The sequence below is a fragment of the Dermacentor albipictus genome, chromosome 7 (genome assembly GCF_038994185.2).
Source record: "Dermacentor albipictus isolate Rhodes 1998 colony chromosome 7, USDA_Dalb.pri_finalv2, whole genome shotgun sequence".
NCBI classification, from domain to species: domain Eukaryota; kingdom Metazoa; phylum Arthropoda; class Arachnida; order Ixodida; family Ixodidae; genus Dermacentor; species Dermacentor albipictus.
The window spans coordinates 73,361,433-73,380,909 of NC_091827.1; the positions used below are offsets into that span (position 1 = coordinate 73,361,433).

Sequence of the window (19,477 nt, forward strand, 5' to 3'; positions counted from 1 at the left end):
ATGACGTGGATGACATTGCCACATTCATAAGATGGCTGTGCAAGTAACGGCTGGTTTTTACACTAAAAAAAATAAGAAACCTTCTTTCAGAAACTGGGAACTACAAATTTTCAAGTGAAAAAAAACCAAATTATATGCAATAGTGTGAAAGTCTTTTACTTAATAGCTTCGATAACGTGTATGCAGACAGTCACTCCTGCTGCAAGTAATCTTCTTTCGGAAAAAGAACGTATCGGAAAAATAAAGGATAGGACGAACGACAATGTATATATTTGAATTGCTCTTTTAGTAATTTATCGTGATGTGCGCCAGTCTTGTCCACCAATGAGGTGTTTTTACTCCTAATATGGTGTCAGGGGAAATATTGTGAACAGTCACCAGTATAAACAAGATTCACACGCTTCACATCAGCAACTGGCATCCGCACAGGTTTATTTCATTGTACTTGATGTTCACCTGACTTTCTTTTATTGCGCAAGTGTCCAAGTTCCACAACTGGGAGCCTTAAGGATGAAGTTTACTGAGGGAGCGCTGATGAGTAAATTGACTCTTATTACATTTTTCCGAAACTAAAAGCCGTATCCCAAAATGAAGTGAAGGGGACTGTGTATGTTAGTGATGGAGTTCTCAAAGCCATGCCATGCATTTTCATTCAACTGCATCCTTTCCGAATTTCAATTTCCAATTCCTAATGCAAGCTGAATGAAAGCAAAGCTAAGAAAGACATTTAAGGTACGTATCCCCAGTGAAATGTACAGACACACGTGCGTATATCAACTATCGCCTCAGGAGTGAATGCAACTTTGCCTATTTCATGCGAATTAGGCATATGTTACCCTTAGAACAGTACTATGACATATGCACGTAATCACATAGGCAGCTGTGGCCTGCTTCTCCTATCTCTAAAACGCCAGCTTGATTGACATCTGTAGTGTGTTCCAATAATCCTTGATGCCGTACAGTAAAAAATTTACAATATGAATTCTTCAGTTTTATGTGCGAAGTTTTATCATTACGAAGAACATCGTAGTGGGCGCTTTCGGATTAATGTGACGGAATGCCCTTCTCTAAGGGGCATCCAATGCACGCCACACGGGCAGTGTTGCATTTTGTCTCGATAGAAATACGGCTGCCGCGGCCGGGATTTCAACACGCACGCTCGGGCATACCAGCTCAACACCAAAGTCACTACGTGATCACATCGGACCAGAAATAGTGGTTTCTCAGCTGTTTCTTGAATGCGAAGACTATCACTGCGACATGTGACGTGGTATGTGTTGTCATAAATAAAAACGTTTAACTCTCCGTAAAGCGCCGTACTTGCTGAGCCACTGAGCAGAGTCAAAAGCTACATTGTTGTTTCAGAGTGAACGTGCTATTGCGTCTACAAAGGCTTCAAACCAGAGATGTGTAAATAGGTCCCGTAGATCTTTGTTTTCTGTCTACAACAGAGTGTGGGAATATAAGTAAGATATCAGTAAGCACAAATGAGATGCGTGCTGTAGAAAACTAAAAAAAAACTATTGCCTACCCTTAAAAAATCGGGCAGTAAAATGACAGACTGGTAAAACGAATGAGAGACCTCAAATTAATACCCTTGCTTCAAGTACGAGTCAAAAAGCGTACTTGAAGAGTGGTAGGTGCCCATTCTTGCATTAGAGTGACTCATGTCAAGTGAAAAAGGTTGGTTGAAAAGGGCAAACTTGCAGTTTGCCATGCAATTTGTGATTATCTATGATCCACCCACTTACTCAAGAAATGCCTCGAATTCAATAGTAGCCATCTTGGCTGATCCTCTTATAGACTATGTTAGGTTGGTCGTCAGCTGCCATGAGGATGTGCTTTGAGCCACTACATCAGTCGACAAGTTAAAATGTCTACGTCTAAGAGGGAGCCAAATGCGTCATCAATTTTTGATGAAGGGTAACCGTTTTATCGAGACATGTTTTTGAGGAGACGATAATTAACAGAGAAGCGTATCAATTCATATTTCTTCTTAGGAAAAACTAGTTCCTAACCCCATGACCTCTCTTTGGTCGACGCCGCGCATGAAACTCTGAGATACTCGGTCTTTGATTACATGGCTTTGGGACGCTGAAGCACGATATGACATTTATTGCATTCGTGCATTGATTCCCTGTCGAGGTGATGACAACAAGATGATCTGTATCCCAAAAGGTGGTAGCAGTCAAAGGAAAACGGAAACCTACCTAGCAGACAAAAATGCTGAGCGTGTCTGTAGCCGTCACAAGATCGTCAGAAGGAGTCGAAAAAATTGGGAACATGAGCTCTGGAGCAAGGCTTCAAGTCCATGCTTAAATCTTAGCAGTGACCAAACATGCCCCTTTCATGACGGCCGAATGAGTGGCAAACTGTATGGGGCGTATAAAGTTATGGCGAAGGAAAATGCGGCACATGAAAGCTGCTTACCTATGAAAAGTCAGATGACGTCGTCGCAAACTCCTAGGATAGCGCAATAGAGGCAGAACATTTGCCAGGAATGAAGACGAGAGAGAATGTAAATGAGACCCACCCTTGGGCTCTAGTTTTGCGGCACATTGGGGCAAGGGCAAAAAAAGAACGTGGAATTGTGATGTCTTCCTCAACAAACATTGTGTCATCGGCTACTTTCGCGCTAGAAATGTAGCGTGAGGAATTATAGTTCAGCATGGTAAAACTTGATTATGTTGTTATCAACGAATAGAACGTAGCAGCCTAAAACAGTATTGCCCAACGAAGAACACATCTTCGGAAACTCTGTAATATAGGAGGCGGTCAACAGCAGCGTGAGAGGTGCATGTGGCCGTAGATATGATGCGGTCTGTGTTTGAAGAATGGCCCTATATGCTGGACGCTTGGTTATAAATATGTAGTAGCAAGTGACAAACTTTGGCACTATTGACCGATACTGCGTCACCACTGTTGCTGAGGGTGAGTGCAGGGATCCTTCTACATGAACGTCAATACCATTCGTAAAAGAAGTGCAATGTATTTTATTTTTATATTTATCGACAACCTCGGGAACGGCTGACATTTCTTTGTGCGGAAACAATCGGCGGAAGTGAACGGCGTATAGCTGCTGGCCGAGGGCAGTGATCCACGAGGAAGCGCTGATGACAACGGGTTTGTTGACACGTGTGCGTAGGGTCGGGCGTAACGTGGTGACGGCAAAACCGTGCGACATGGCGCAAGGAAAAGTGACGGGCGGGTTTCCGGTAATGCGCGGTTGTCCAATATTGAGTGCGAACATCGCCTGAATGAAACTAGGAGCTGGACGTAATGTATGACTGTGGTCAATGGTAAGAAATTCTGAGTTAAAGGTCATGAGACAGCCTCGGCATAGGCGACAAGTGCATTTACCTCAATAAGGGCAACGATTCGCTTGGCACGTTGGACAAATGTCGAGCTTTACAAACCTGCTATCGTATCTACAGTTTCGGCAAAGCTCGTCGACCTGAACAACTACGTCATAATTATTTAAAAGGCGTATATGAAAGCCGTCGTCCCATACGCTCTTCATTAGGTGGCGTTCTATGTCGGCCTCTATTGTGGCCGTGTTGAAACATCTAGAGACATTCACCACCAGCTTCCTGGGAACAAAATTGTAGGCGTTATTCTCCGCAGTTCGCACGTTGTAGGTAGGCTGAAGAACTAATTTATTTATTTTCTCTATCGATACATCAAGGATATGAAAGGAACAATAAATAAGCGTGGAGAAGAAAAAGACGACAATGGTGCTGATGACGTTGCAAAGATGAGTTCAAATACTCGATGCCAGATAGAAGGCCCGCTGTATCGCGCATGTTTGCGATTAGGCTCGGAAGGCCATTCCTGACTCGGGCAGTTCGAACAAAAGATGACGGCGGGAGCGTAATGTTGCGGTCTTGCGGAGGGATTACCGAGTTCGAGTGGCCAGTTCGACGAACACAAAGAGCCAGCTGGATGAGTTGGCTCTCACAAGTACAGATAAAAAAAAACCTGTGATGGAGGTATAGGCGAGAGATGCGATGACGTCAGGGAAGCGGGGATAGCTCTACTTTATTATTATTGAAGAAACGCTATTGTTATATCACTATTCTGAAAGCACAAATTAAGCGGCACGGTTATGGGGTGATTAGAGGCTGTTAGTGAGAATATATTAGCCTGTTGTATATTCATATTCAAGTTGCTACTTGCATTCGGGTACATCTATTAGTGGAATTGATTATATGGTTTACATGATTTGACAAAAGCAAATCTTGGGACAGCTGAATGCCTAAGTACTTGTTCGAGTCAGCAGTATCTACAGTATATTAATTAATGTTGCAGGCTGACCATATCTACTTAGGTCGCGGATGGAAGAAAATATGTTCAGTCTTACTAGTGTACGAGAAAAGGAATCATGCTGCATAACAGTGTCAAAGCTGAAAGAGACTCTGGTGAAGAGAAGAGACGTGAAAGAGGTTATTCACAGGGTGGTATACGACACAATCCTCAGCAAAAATACATATTGGAAAGGTAACATGGAATGACAAGTCATTATAGCAGATTAAAAATAGGAGTGGCCCTACAACAGTGCCCTGATATAGACCAGACAGAACAGAAGAAATAGCAGATGCATGGTTTTTAGCGTACAAAGTGCTTCGCTTTAGGTAAAGAAGACTGGGTCCAGTTAAAAACAAGTGGATGAATGTTTAGGCGTGATGACTGTAGCAAAAGATGAGAGCGCGGAGCCTTATCGAAAGCCTCTCTGAAATATAAGAATACTGCTTCAGTAGCACTTATTGGTCGAAGGTCAACTAAAAATCATGAGTAAAGCCAACTGCACTTCGCATGAGTGATCTCAACGGAGGCAACGTTAATTAGGGTAAAAAAACCTCTCTGGAGTAGGGAAGTTGACAGGATGAGAGTAGATCACGTGTTTCACAGCTTAGGAGCTTACGCCGGTGAGTGAAATGGCTTGGTAGATACCTTGAAAGACCTATCGCCTTCCTTGAAGACTGGAATGACCTTCCCTATTTTCCAGTCTCCTGGAACATTACTTGTGTCAAATTAATGCTTAAAAATGATACAGCGGATCAAAGTACACGAACACTTTATTCTTTTTGACACTTTGACATTAATTTCCTCCATCCCGCCGGCTGATAGGCACATCAGATATGACACGACAATAACTTGATTTGAGTGCTGAGGGACTGAGATCCTGAGGAGGTAAAACCGAAGGCTCCCGAAGATCAAGTCGGTGGCTCCGTCCATGATGGAACCGGGACATCAAGTCCCACCGCAATGTCGTGGGCCCTCTATACAGCCTGGAGCTGAATGTGGAGAATGCTGCTCTTGAGAGATTCCTGCCATTGTTCTTTCGTGATGGGTGGAGAGGCGTTAAGGACTGGACACAGCAAGAGCAGAAAATGAATAACTTTAACGATGCCTTCTGGCAACGAAAATGGCAAAACCTACAAATGTAACTGGCATCAAAAAACTGAAAATTTGGAAGTTCGTCGGCAAATTGTTTTGTCAACATTGAATAAAATGCAGGAACATCTGATTCCGAAAACGGTAAGCTACATTTATCACATAGTGAATACAGCTAATATTATCGGGTTTTATTACTTTCCAGAAACACCGCGTCTTCGAGTAGAAAATGCTTTGTATGGTTTTAGTAAAGAAATAACGTTTTGTTTGTGCTTCTAACTAGTATTGTTTAGTGGTTTCGTTATAACTTTCCCATGCCGAAAGGTTTGGCTACGCGAAATAATAGTTTTTTTGTTATTGTTCAAGCGCTTTAAAGCAGTGCTGAACTAAGGGGAACCCGCTCTTTCATTTATCAAGACAGTCGCAAAGACTTACTAAACGCAGCATTTATGTTTTGAAAAGGGCGCAGTTACTCTCAATCTGCCCCTGCTGATATGTAACTACAAGTTCCTAGTGAAAGACGGAATTTCGCCAGTCGTACTGTAGTAATCGGCTTTATCATATAGCGTTAGTACTGTCTTTGATATTTCCCTCTTGGGTATAAAGCAAGAAAAAGTGACATGCATGATAGTGTGAAAGGTAAGACCCCGGACGTAAGTAAATGAAGGCACCTTATCGGGGTATATCATCAGGGCGAGGTCCAAAATACTTGACGAGGCTAAAATTAGCAGCGTAGTTTTAGCGTAGGTTTATATGGGACTATGCATAGAAAATTACTTTCGCACAGCGGCGAATAATTGACCTGAATGCATAAATTGTAATTGTCATGCAAGTTAGGAAAAACAGGAACAGGAAAACAACAAAAATTCAGACAACGTAAATCACTTTTCATTTACGGGTAACATTCACAGAAACACAAAATCAAATAAGTCCCTCTGCAATTACTGCTTAGAATGCGGGTTCGTCAGAACAAAACACAAAAAAAGCACTACGCATACACGTGAATGACAGTATGAGCGGCAAGTTTGGGCACTTAATTGATATGATAATAATTCTGCCGAATAATGAAGATAGTTAGGTAGAGATGGCAAGGCATGGCGCAGCATTTGATTGCAGTTGTTAGTTCTTGAGTGCGGAATATGCAAAGTTTCTCTGTGACGTGTACTGAAACTGCTTGCATTTAATGTTAACCTTGACAGGAGCGCCAGAATATTAGTGCTACTATTTGTTTCTGTCAAAAAGCGCTTTAGCAAAATCGTATTGTAGACCGATTTTATCGGCGCTATATCTAATTGGCAAAAAAGAGAAAAAAGAGGATCAGTATACGGAGCGAGTAATGAGTTTGAAATTGGACAGATGGCTTTTTTTTTGCAAAAAGTATATAATGTTGATGTTAATGGCAGTCCTGTTGTCCCATACGAGGTGACAATAGTTAACACGAGATATTAAAGAGAATTATAAAGTAGGAGCTTCAATCTTAATGATAACAAGAAGCGTAACCTTATTAGTATTCCAACAACCCGTGCATTCGCTTGCGGAATTGGGAGATAGATGACAAAGCCGGTTTATAAAATGGTCATACATTGTGTAAATACGTGTATGCACATAGTGCTAGGTTGTGTCAAGATGTTTTGCTTTATAGCTCGATGTCCAGAGCTGAGTCGCTTTGACATTGCAAATATCGCTTAGACGAGCATAGTTGTATACTTCTATGGAAATGTTTGGTCGAAGTGCCAGCCGTTTCTGTTCTCTAAGATTGGCACATATAATGATCACATTGCAACTGCATTAGAGCATGTACATACGGCACAACATTAAAATCATTTTCTGATATGTAAGACAGACGTTAGGTTTTTGTAACCTAAAAATAGGGAGAGGGTAAAAGTGGAGACAATTTTGAACCTGGAGGTGTCATGGTTTAAAAGAAGGCATAAAATACTATTCCAAAGGATAAGGATCAAAATGAGAGTTTACAAATGCCTACTAGCAACCGAAACGTGGGACGGTGGAAGGAACACACAAGATAGTTTCATCTGCATATGATTCAATGCTAACAGTGCCAAGTCACGAATAATGGTCACAACCGGCAAGTCTTTAGGGAAGTTAACATTCGGAACAAGAAATGTTTTCGTTTTATGAAACCTTTCGTTCGAAGCCTCCTATTCAAATACATGCGAAAGGAGAAATCGTTTTTCTCCGCAACCACTGTAATTAAAGAAAGGTAAAATCTAGTCGCTTCAAAGATCACATTTGATTTAAGCCATCGACGTTGATAAAAATTATGAAACGTAGGCAATTTGTGAAATCACAACTACGTCACGCAGTTGTCAGCGAAATCTGTGAGATGACCCTACTTTGCCATTTTGTGCCTTTCATGTTTCGAAAAGTAGGAATAGGCAGACATACAGACGAAGAACTTTATTAAAAAGTAGGAATAGAAAATTTTGAAATGTCCGCTGTTATAAAGAAAATGATGACATGTAGGTCTAATGAGTTTTATAACTTAGTTGTGCTATAGGAAGCAAAGCCGGCAGCCAGGTTTCGTGTGCATAAATTTGCGGGGTTTTGGGTAAATAAAATAGTTGGAAGCTGGCGCCCCTATATGTTGGTTTTGTCTCACCTCGGCCTCCTCGGCTTCAGGCCATAAACTTTGTTTCTTTTGCTCTTGCAGCTTTCTCATTCAACATACTCGTGCACATTTCCTTTGCAGCAAAATTCTAAACTAAAACTACGTTTGTCTCTACGAGGCCAAGTTGTGCTCTTTAGCCCCACAAGATGCGTCCAACCTTTGCAATCAGCAGGTGTTGGCTGTGTCTCTAAAGAGTGCGTGGATACATTTACCATAATGGTCACGTGAGCTATGCTTTAATGAAACAAACTTTTTTGAGGATACACTGCAGACCACTTTACGAGGACAATGAAAAGCGAACGCGACGAGAACAAACTAAAAATACGAAATCCTAATCTTATTCGCCAGATAATCAATCGCAGTGCATTGCGCGATGATGCTCTCTGTTGGTTCCGTTATGATGTTCTTGCTGGTTCCGTTAACATGAAAAAAAAATACAGATTCGATAAGCATGTAGAATTCATGAAAGCTGGGAGCCTTATAGCACTTATCACCATCGCTTAATCACCTTCTCCGATCTCCCGCCCCCATCTTTCTCTTCTTCCCTTCCTTGACAATCTTGTTACACGCCTTCATCCCCATCTGCTTCTGTTCCTGGCCATATAATTTTGTATCATTCCCGCCTTCTGCTGCGCTCCCTCCGTGGATCGTACGGAATAACGTTTTCGATAGAACCTTCCTCTTTTTCCTCTCCCGGTCCTTCGTAATATACAGTTTTCAGGATGTCTCGTTGCTTGGCTGTATTGGTAACAAGATACGTGACCGAGTATGGAATGCTTGAATCAAGGCCCTTTTTCATCAAAATCAGGCCTCGAGAAATTATATCGGGTAGCTCGGTCCTATGATGTTCATCAAAGTTGTTTTTATTGCTTGGTGGCATCTCCGTCGCGGCTCCGCAGGCAGTAGCCTCTCACTGAAGCGCGTCGGGTTTTTTACATGACTCCTCTATGGTTACCCCGTAATCGCTGGTGCCGCGTGGCTTATAGAAAATAACACACAATTCATGGCGCGCATACAATCAGGTTAGACAAGGTCCCGTGTAAAGCGGCACAGCAGATATAATCAATGGTAACCCAGTAGAATGGCTTCAGGCGCGCAACATGGACTACTTCACGCTCCGTGAGTCCATATACACCCCTTATACACGCCTATATACACCCCTTATACATTCACCGCCATTCCATTGTTGTCATAAATTCGGCGTCATACGATTGTCATGATACCATTGTGACGCTATAGTCGTCATGCTTTCGTTGTCACACCCTCTTTTTCACGTCGTCGTTGTCATTACGTCGTAGTCATTCAATGTTTGGCATCTGTCTATCGTCGTAACAATGTCATCAAGCCGTCCTCGTCCCACATTACTCGCCATACCATTACTGGCATTCCACCGTCGTCACGCTGTTGTTTTACCACAGTGCTCACTTGATCGATGCCATATAATTGTCATGACATCGTCGTCATACCACCTTCGTGTATTCAATGACCTCATCAATTCGTGGTAATTTTGTCCAAATCATGCTTTTCATCGTTCCACCGAAATTATGCCGCCTTTGTGATGCCATCTCGGTAATTGTGTCGTCGATAGCTACTATCATGCATCCGTTGTCATACAGTTATCAGACCATCCACAGTCATACCGTGCCATCGACATCAAATCAAATCAAATCTTTATTTTCCATCAGGTGCTACAGATGGAGGGGCTACGGAAAAAAAGCTGCCACTTGGCGGCTTGACGAGTCCGCAGACCCATATATAAGGCAGCGTCTAGACAGCACCAGATCATAAACAAGCGATAAACAAATCAAGACACTTGATCAAAGCAAATAAATAAAATAAAAAATCCTGAGCCAGATCAATCAAACACAGTCAACACAAAAGAATGAACAAGCAATAAGCGTATCAGGACACTTCATAAATGCAGAAGAAAAGAAAAAGTCTTGAACTAGATAAAAACAAACACCAGAATAGCTGAAATCAGGTTAGTCAATGAGCAAACAGGCCTCTAAGTGTAACAGCGGAGCAACTAAATAAATCAAAATTCAGTGACTGATAATAGTTTAAAAGAGATGGCAGAGAGAAACACAAACGTTCCATACCAGAATTCAAACGTGGTACAGCAACCTTCCAGTTTTCTCCACGTCTAGTCTTGTAACATTTATCATTTCTTTCTAAATGTGCCAAGGCATCGAGGCTATGAATATTTTTTTTCACTTCATATTTAAACCGAGCACTCAAACGGTAGCGGTATAGCTTGTGAGCTGTAATAACATGTGCCCTGTGAAAGAATTCTGCAGTGGTCGCATTATGACGAGCATTGTATACGTGGCGTAGATACCGTTTTTGCATATGGAATATTTTTTGTGTGTTAGAGAACGTAGTTGTGCCCCAGACAAGGTGACAATAGTTGACGTGTGGATAGAAAAGAGAATTATAGACCAATATTTTTGTTTTAGTAGAAAGCACGTACCGGAGACGACCAACTACACCGGTTATTCGAGCAAGTTTGGCTAATACAAAATTCACATGCGGTTCCCAGGACAGATTGGCAGTGAATATCACACCTAGACATTTAAACTGGTCAACAATGTCAACTGGGTGAGAGTTTAAAACAATATCGGCATGAGGAGGAACAGGTTTATTTTTCGGCCGGAAGACAACTGCTTTTGTTTTATTTTCGTTAATCTTCATGTAATTGGATAAGGACCATTGCTGCAGTTTGACTATGGTATCATTGCAATCAGAGATAAGTTTATCGATGTTATTACCAGAAAAAAGTATGCTGGTATCATCTGCATATATAATAAATTTGGCGTTCTGATTAATGTTAACAATGTCATTTATATACAGGTTAAATAGCAAGGGACCCAATATGCTTCCTTGTGGAACACCACAAAGCAGTGGCAGCACTCGTGATCGTGTGTTGTTTATTTGGACTACTTGACATCGATGAGATAAATATGATTGCAATAACTGTAATCCACACCCTCGTATGCCGTAAAAGTCCAGCTTCTGCAGCAGAACATCATGATTTACCAGGTCGAATGCCTTGGAAAAATCGACAAATAGGCTGAGTACTATTGCCTTGCGTTCAAACTGAGTTAAAATATATTCCTTCTGGTGAAGCAGAGCTAATTCTGTAGACATATTCTTCCTAAACCCAAACTGGTGTTTCGTTATTATTTCGCAGTGATGAACAAAGTTTGCAAGCCTACAGTGTATTATTTTTTCAAGGGGCTTAGAAAATATAGGTAAGATAGACACCGGACGGTAATTGCCCAATTCATTTCGGCTTCCCTTTTTAAAAAGCACTACTACTTTTGCGGTTTGCATTTGCACTGGGAATGTCGATGTCGTCAAACATTTGTTAAAAATATGCGTTAGAACTGGTGCAATGACATCTGCGACATACTTTACTGGTTTGACTTGAATTTCGTCGATATCTCTACTGCTGCTGTTCTTTAAATTTTTTATTGTTGAAATTACTTCCTGTACATTCACTGGCTGTAGAAATATTGATTTTTCATTCCGCGTGCTGATATACTGACATGCATTTGAGGAGCTTCCTGGCGTACTAATATTTGTAAAAAAAATATTGAAAGCATCAGCCAGTTCCGCGTCGTGCAAAACTTGGCCATCAATTGTTAGTTTAGAAATGCAGGTACGTTGGTTATCGCGACGCAAGAGCGTGTTTAATTTGTCCCATAGCAACTCACTCGGCACATTTTTGTCGTCCAAAAAACGTGAGAAGTACTCTTTACGTGCAGTAGGCAGTTGTTTCGTTAGTTGGTTCCGATACCGTTTAAAGACGGCCAAATCATCAGGATTACGGGTGTTTAAGAACTGTCTGTAGAGCTTATCTTTTGCTCTCATTTGTTGATACAGTTCATGTGTGACCCATGGCTTTCGAATTTTTCTGCTCTTTTTACGTTTTTTAACAGGAAAATGCGCATTGTACAATCTTTTGAATGTATCTAAAAAAACATTGTAGGCATTGTTAGCATCATGACTATTCAGTACTTCACGCCAGTCTGTTTGAAGCAGCTCGTTCCTAAACGCGTCAAGAGCCGTATCGGTTACTGGCTGGTAAAAACTGTCAGCAGAAGAACAGTTTACAGTGCGGGCAACTTGTAAACAAAGGAACACGGGAAGATGATCACTAATGGAACATGATAGGACACCAGCTATTATATCTTGCGATGAAAGGTTTGTTATGAAGATGTCTAGTACTGACTCATATTCAGTTGTTATTCTTGTTGGCTCTTTAATAACGTTGTCAAATCCATATGACAAGAGAAGGTTGGTAAAATTTGTACTAGTAAGTGTGTTAACACCCATATCAATATTATAATCACCTGCGGCGATCAGCTTATACTTGTTTTCTACAACAAATGAAAGAAAGCCTTCATAAAAATCAAAAAATGTTGAAATATGCCCATTTGGCGGCCGATAACAGACCGAATATATTCCCTTATCTGCAATTAAAGTTAACACTTCATAGTCTGGAGTCACTATGCTAAATGAATCAAGCAGTTCACAGTCCATTTGTTCCAAAGTGAGAATTGCAGTGCCACCTCCGCGACCACAAGGGCGGTTGATGTAGTACGTATTGTAGCCTTTCATTCTGAAAATGTCACTCTCGTTCGTGCTCCATGTTTCACTGAACATAATAACAGAAAAGCTAAAAGAAAATTTAGTGAAGAATTCTTCTAAAGAAAATATTTTGTTGCGGACAGACCTTGCGTTTAGGTGTACACATTTTAGTACGGAAGACCTAAAATTAGATACCATAATGTTCAGGTCATCTGGTGAGTAAAAAGTGTGCTCATACATCTTTGCCCTCTTCCCTTAAGTATAGCACTCATTACACACTTCATTTTGGCTGAAGACGATGAAGGTCCTCAAGGCATTTAATATGGATTGCGTTTGCCCCATCCGTCATACGCACAAGAACCTTCCCATGGGTATACCATACATATTTGAAGTTGGCCTCTTTCGCCCAGTTTTTAGTTGCTAGAAGCAGTTCTCGGTTGTGGCTGGTTAAGTTTTCTTGGATGAAGATGTGTGGGTTACTGTCTTTTAGGTTGTTCTTCTTACTCAACCACGATTCCCTGATCGCCTGCCTTGTGAAGCGCACGATTATGCCGGGTATCTTATCTTTCCGAGCGGGCAGCCTGTGTGCCGAGGCAATGTCCTGTTCAACAAGATGAGGTGCCTTGAGCTTATCGGCAACCTCATTCAATATCGTGAGCAAGTTTTCATCTTTCAGCGAAGGAACACCATGAACTTCCAAATTCAGCTGCCTATTTCTAAACTCAAGATCATTCACTTCTCGTCGAAGTTGTACTTGAGCTGATAAGTTGTTTTTATCCCTTTCCTCAAGTTCTTGCACCTTCTTTCTGAGCACTCTAATCTCATTTTCTTGCACACCGATTGTGTTCTTTAAATCTTCAAAAATGGCAGACATGTGCGTGATAGATGCTTCTATGGCGTCCACTCGAGTTACGAGGGCTGGCAGGCTTTCAAGCTTAAGATTAATAGATGTAAGGATAGCCTTTATATCTGCATCGGTCTTGCTTTCGTCACTGCAGCTACCATGTGACGCCGGGCTCCGACAATCTTGGCATCGCCACGCTTTCTTTGCAGCGTCAGATTTTCCTTTGAAAGACTTTTCCGCCAGCCCCGCACATTTTCCGAAATGATACTCGTGTGCGCACTCTGAACAAACTACGCGTCCTTCGTTCTCAAGAAAGACCACATTACAAGTGCAGCAGACGTTAGACATGGTTTTCACTGCGACAAGATGTCGCTAGAACAAACACATGAAAGTACACTACAGGTCTTTGGCAGCGACCGCAGCACAAGCACCATAAAAAAGAAGAATGTGAGTACAAACTAACCTGCACAGTTTCGGCAGCAGAGTAAGTGGTTATGTTCGCTCGGTGCTGCTGCCGCTGCCAAATGAAACGCTTCGCCAGGTGCTTCCGATATTTATATGGTCGATGGCTCCGTCCGGCGCGCAGGCGCACTGGATGGTTGCAGCGATGATAGCAGCAGTGATTTCGTGCGAAGCCGGTCGTGCAGTAGAACAGGAGTAGAACGGTCACGAGTGGCAGGGGAACCCAGGCAGTCCGCCGTGTCCGATGGGGCCGGGCAACTTCAGACGATCCAGGTGAAGACCGCTCTCCGTCGTATCTGCACAGTTTCGGCAGCAGAGTAAGTGGTTATGTTCGCTCGGTGCTGCTGCCGCTGCCAAATGAAACGCTTCGCCAGGTGCTTCCGATATTTATATGGTCGATGGCTCCGTCCGGCGCGCAGGCGCACTGGATGGTTGCAGCGATGATAGCAGCAGTGATTTCGTGCGAAGCCGGTCGTGCAGTAGAACAGGAGTAGAACGGTCACGAGTGGCAGGGGAACCCAGGCAGTCCGCCGTGTCCGATGGGGCCGGGCAACTTCAGACGATCCAGGTGAAGACCGCTCTCCGTCGTATATGCACAGTTTCGGCAGCAGAGTAAGTGGTTATGTTCGCTCGGTGCTGCTGCCGCTGCCAAATGACATCACTCCAGCTTCTTGATTTCGGTTTCAATATGCTGTTGCCGTGAGGTCACCTTCATCACATACTTGTTGTGATCCAATTCTTCGCATGTACGAATATATTGAATTTTTTATATTTATTTCATAATACTGTGAGCCGTTCTCAGGCTCTGACAAGAGTGGAATGAATAATAGGTAGTACAACAGGTTTGGTGTTCCGGAACATGAATGAAAAGACACATAGCTTGCATAAATAATGGAATCAAAAGTGTGCAGAGCTCTAGAAACATTCAATCCAAGACTCATAATTAAGAAAACTATGGCTACAAACAGATTAAAAAAACATTACGAACAGATTTATGCACATGTTTTTTGTCTTCATTTATAATATGACCCTTTACTGTGTAAAACAGTTTTCGCGCGCTGATTTCCTATTTCCAATTATTCTTCGGTATAGCATAGTTATTTTGCTGAATTATACTTAATGTTAATAGAATCATTGAACTCGCCCTTAGGTCCTCGTTGATTTTCAGTCGCTTTCTCCTGATCTGAGAAGCGTCACTTTTTCCCCAACATATCTTCTTCCTTGAGATGACGACAAATTTGAGATAAAATTTCAACTGAATTTGAATGATCGCACTGTCAATTGTGGCTGTCGCAACAAAATTTTGTGCTTTTCGGGGATTGATAACAGTTAACAAGAGCAGCCATGCCTAAAACGCACAATAATATATCTAAATAACATTATAGTGCAGTCTATGATCGCAAGATTGCTTATATGATAACACGATGTTCATTGAAAAATGTCATCGAAGAGAAACTTATTAAAGTTTTATTGCATTGCAACACAACAGAGTATTCGATACGCTGCGAAACTGTGGCAACTGCGATATCGAGAAAAAAGAGAAGTTGCAAATAAAGATACGTTTCTGCAGCACGTTATTTCCAAAGCCCAACCAAACATAGTGCTTTGCTGTTTCGTGAGTAGTGTGCCTCTTTGAATTTTAACAATTATTTGTCCAAACAACAAAGATTGCGCTCAGGGTCTTCATTTGGTTTTGCTTTTAAATAAGGTATCCAAGCTATCTTTCGCCAGAGTTTAAAAATATGCGAATGCCACATAGCTGGACAGAACCAAGGTATTGCTGTTTGCCATAGTTTGAAGATACTCAATTTTTTTTCGCTTTACCTAATTACATATTTATTCCTAATTGAATAAACTCCGCCGGTATCATAATTAGTTGAAAAATGTCAACGAGAAAATTGTAGCGCGAAATGAAAAACTCCTAATACATCTTTCTGTTGCTCAACATGTGCTACATAAAAGTTTTTTAACGAGTGTGAAAGGCAGCCACGAATACACGCAAAGTGCTTCGAGCGGCCAGTCGTGAGGAAATTTTGTATGCGTTTGCGGGCATCCTTTGGCTTCTGAAAAACACTTGTAAGTAGCACGTATTGAGCAACGGAAAGCTGTATTCAGAGTTTTTCATGCCACTGTTTCATTTTCTCGTTGACACTTTTCATCTAGTTATAGTATTCGAGAACTTGCTCATTGAGGACCTATAATATAATTAGGCTCAATTAAAAAATAGTTTGAGTACCTTCAAGTACGACAAACAACATTACCTTGATTATCTCTGGCTACGTGGCATTCGCATATATTGAAACTCTTGTAAAATTTACAGGGCCAACTTGGGCTACAAAGCACGAGATCGAAGGATCAAATCCCGGCCATTAAAGACGTTAAAAGACGTTAAAGAACCCTAGGTGGTCGAAATTCCCGGAGTCCTCCACTCCATCAAATTGTGGTTTCGGCAAGTAAAATCTAATAATTAAACTTAGCATGAACACCCTGTATTGGTCATGCTAACAATAGACCGGACTATATTAGACGAAAACACATCGATGCTAGTTCTGAGGATCAATTCACCTTCGCAACTTCAAGGTCATTCTTTTTAGTGCTGGTTTGGATCCGAATTATTTTCTTAGAGAAGGCATAGCCTTGGCACCGAGAACCTTCATAAGTCAATTTGCTATATGAGGCGCCTATAGGCTCCTGCATCAACAATACTTGATATGTGTGCTGTCATTGTCAGTCATCGTAAATAGGCGTTCACCATTCTATGCACTCTCTCGTAAATCTAAGCCTTCAGTCCACACAGGTGCGCAGTAGGTTGGGTTGCCTTGAACACTACCGTACGCTAAGGCAATCAGCAAGCGGCGTCCGAGGAAGCTTTCCGAATCGTCCTAACATTCTACAAGAAACGTAGAGGTACCTACGGCTGTTATCAAAGTGAGTCTAAGTGCTTGAACAATTCTACTGAAATTTTATTTACAAATATGAGAGGTTCATTGATATTTTTGTCATCATTGAAGTCATTAGAGTTGGAGTTGGAGTTGGAGTTTATTTTCACCACAATGATTCATTGTTTACATGATCATACATGAGGTAAAGATACAATGTGTGGTGTGGAATGCGGGAAGAAAGCTGCGGCATAAACGCAGCTTGACTGGCCCCACATCCCAGCAAAACAAGGCAGAAAAGTGACAGCATTCGTAGTCATGGAAACAAGTAAATAGGCACATCAATACATAGTGAAATTGGTACAATAAGGAAATATAGTTATACAAAAACGAAAAAACGCATAAAAATTTGTACTCCTCGAGAAGACAAAAAAAATCGTAAAAATGCAGCATCTCATGCCGCATTTTTTGCACCAAGAAAACACATCAAGAAGTACATCATGTCAGTAAAAAAGATTGGACATATCCTGTCGCGAAAGAAGGCGTAATCGCTCTAATGAAAAATTGAACATGTTTAGTATGTGGGGGAGTGAATATTTCAGCATTTGGAGACCATAGTTTGTTCGGCATCGAGGAACCTTCCAATAATCGCTCTGTCTAGTAGGTCGAGACGAGGTGCTGCGCTCTAAGCATGCTATGGAGGTAAGATTATTATTTTCGTTGTTAAATTCAGTTTTCAAGGAGACTAATAAACAATATTCATACATGTTATCAAATCTTAATACTTTGAATTTGTTGAATAAAGACGAGGTATGTGCATTATATTCGGCATTTGCTATGCAACGTAATGCATTTTTTTGAAGCGCGAGTAATTTTAGCTTGGATTGCAGGGTGCCAGTGCCCCACACCAAAAGACCATAGCGTAGCTGTGAACAAAAAAGCGTGTTATAAATAGTTAACATCCCAGTAGTCGGCAGAAATAATTGACATCTCCTAAGCATGCCTAGTGCCTTACTGAGCTTTTTTCTTAGAATTTCACCATGGGAATCCCACAACATATGTCCGTGAAAAATTATTCCCAATGCCTTAGCCCTCGAGGAAAAATCAATCGCGGAACCGTTCAGGTATAGCTTTGAAGCAGCTGTGTACGCTGTTCCTTTCGATCGAAACAGAACAGCTTTGGTTTTTAAGCAGTCGATTTGTAGGGAGTTTACAGTCGACTATGCATACAAGTCACCTAGTGTCGTGTTTGCTGCTGAAATAATGTCATTTACGTCTGCACCTGTGAAAAACAAGCAAGTGTCATCCGCATATATGACATATTGGATTGTCTGGTTTATGTTTGTAATGTCGTTATTATAAGTAATGAAAAGTAGTGGCCCCAATATACTACCTTGAGGTACACCTTGAGCAACTTTTTTCAAGGACGATTGTTCTGTGTTTATACTTACACACTGTAGCCTATTGCTCAAATAACTGGCAAATAAATTCAGTGCAGTGCCTCGGATGCCGTAATAGGGTAATTTTTGTAAAAGGGTATTGTGATTGATCCGGTAAAAGGCTTTAGAGAAGTCAACAAATATACCTAGTGTAAGTTTCCTGTCCTCTATAGTGCCTAATATAATTTCCTTTTGTCGTAGCAATGCTATCTCTGTCGACAGCCCTGACCTAAAACCATACTGAGCCGGCGTAATTACCGAGTGTTTTGTAAAGAAATTCGATAATCTCAAGAATATTAGTTTTTCTATGGGCTTTGAAAACAATGGTAGAACGGATACGGGCCTATGGTTTTTTAAATCATTTTTGTCTCCCCCCTTAAACAGTACTGTAACTTTTGCATTCTTCATACGTTGTGGGAAAATACCTGTGCCTAAAATGAGGTTATAAATGTATGTTAAGGGATCGACTAATATATCGATAACAAAACAGATTGGAGCGTTCTTCAAACCGTCAATATCTTCCGATTTACTTTTCTTGAGTTTTTTGAAAACGCACATAACCTCATATTCATCTGTTGGGGAAAGATAAACCGACGAAGCTACTTGTGGGGCGGACATGTAATGTAGTGCAGTGGTGTCACTGACGCTGTCTGCCGACGAAGTAAGGGGATTATTAAATTTCTCAGCCAATGCTTTGCCCCTGTATGTTCGATCCCCTTCAGTTATCTCTTCTACAATAAAATTAGCTTTATGTAATGTGGTAATTGAATTTAATTTGCTCCACATCTCTTTAACCCCTGCAACACACTCGAACTTGCAAGAATAATAATTGCGCTTCGCTATTTTCATAAGTTTATTTAAATTATTTCTATACTTCCTAAACGAATCCAATGTGTATGGATCGCGATTTTTTAAGAATAGTTGATAGGTGCCATTTTTCTTATTAATCATTTTTAACAGCTTCTTTGTGACCCATGGTTTCCCTGAACGTTTCGACTTCTTTATTTCCTTATAGGGAAAATATCGCTTGTAGATACGGGAAATTATCTCCATGAAATTGTCATATGCGGCGTTTGCTGATGAGCACGAGAGCACTGTTTCCCAACTAGTTCTGGAGATTTCGTCCCGAAACTGCGAAAGAGAGTTTTCAGTTATGTTCTGGCACCGAAATTTATAGGTTGGCTTTGATTCAATGTGGCACTTATCAATAACAAGATATATCGGCAAATGATGACTA

General features: G+C 41.3%; 2 protein-coding genes across 4 annotated transcripts in view; one reads left to right on the forward strand and one right to left on the reverse strand.

Moving 5' to 3' along the window:
• The window catches only part of LOC135916098 (uncharacterized), an 81,935-nt gene extending 67,991 nt beyond the window's left edge, over positions 1-13,944 (reverse strand). The window contains exon 1 of the mRNA XM_065449328.2: positions 13,924-13,944. The gene's annotated coding sequence lies outside the window, so the exon portion shown is untranslated. The remainder of the gene's footprint in view (positions 1-13,923) is intronic.
• Positions 13,945-14,312: 368 nt separating this feature from the next.
• LOC135916087 (uncharacterized) overlaps positions 14,313-19,477 on the forward strand; it is a 113,924-nt gene continuing 108,759 nt past the window's right edge. For 2 of the 3 annotated variants that reach the window (XM_065449316.2, XM_065449317.2), the window contains exon 1: positions 14,313-14,534. In XM_065449316.2, the coding sequence (XP_065305388.1) occupies positions 14,314-14,534 (221 nt within the window). In that variant the 5' untranslated portion in view covers position 14,313. Of the gene's footprint in view, positions 14,535-16,710; positions 16,851-19,477 lie in introns of those variants that run through there. The other variant, XM_065449318.1, reaches the window with a different exon arrangement.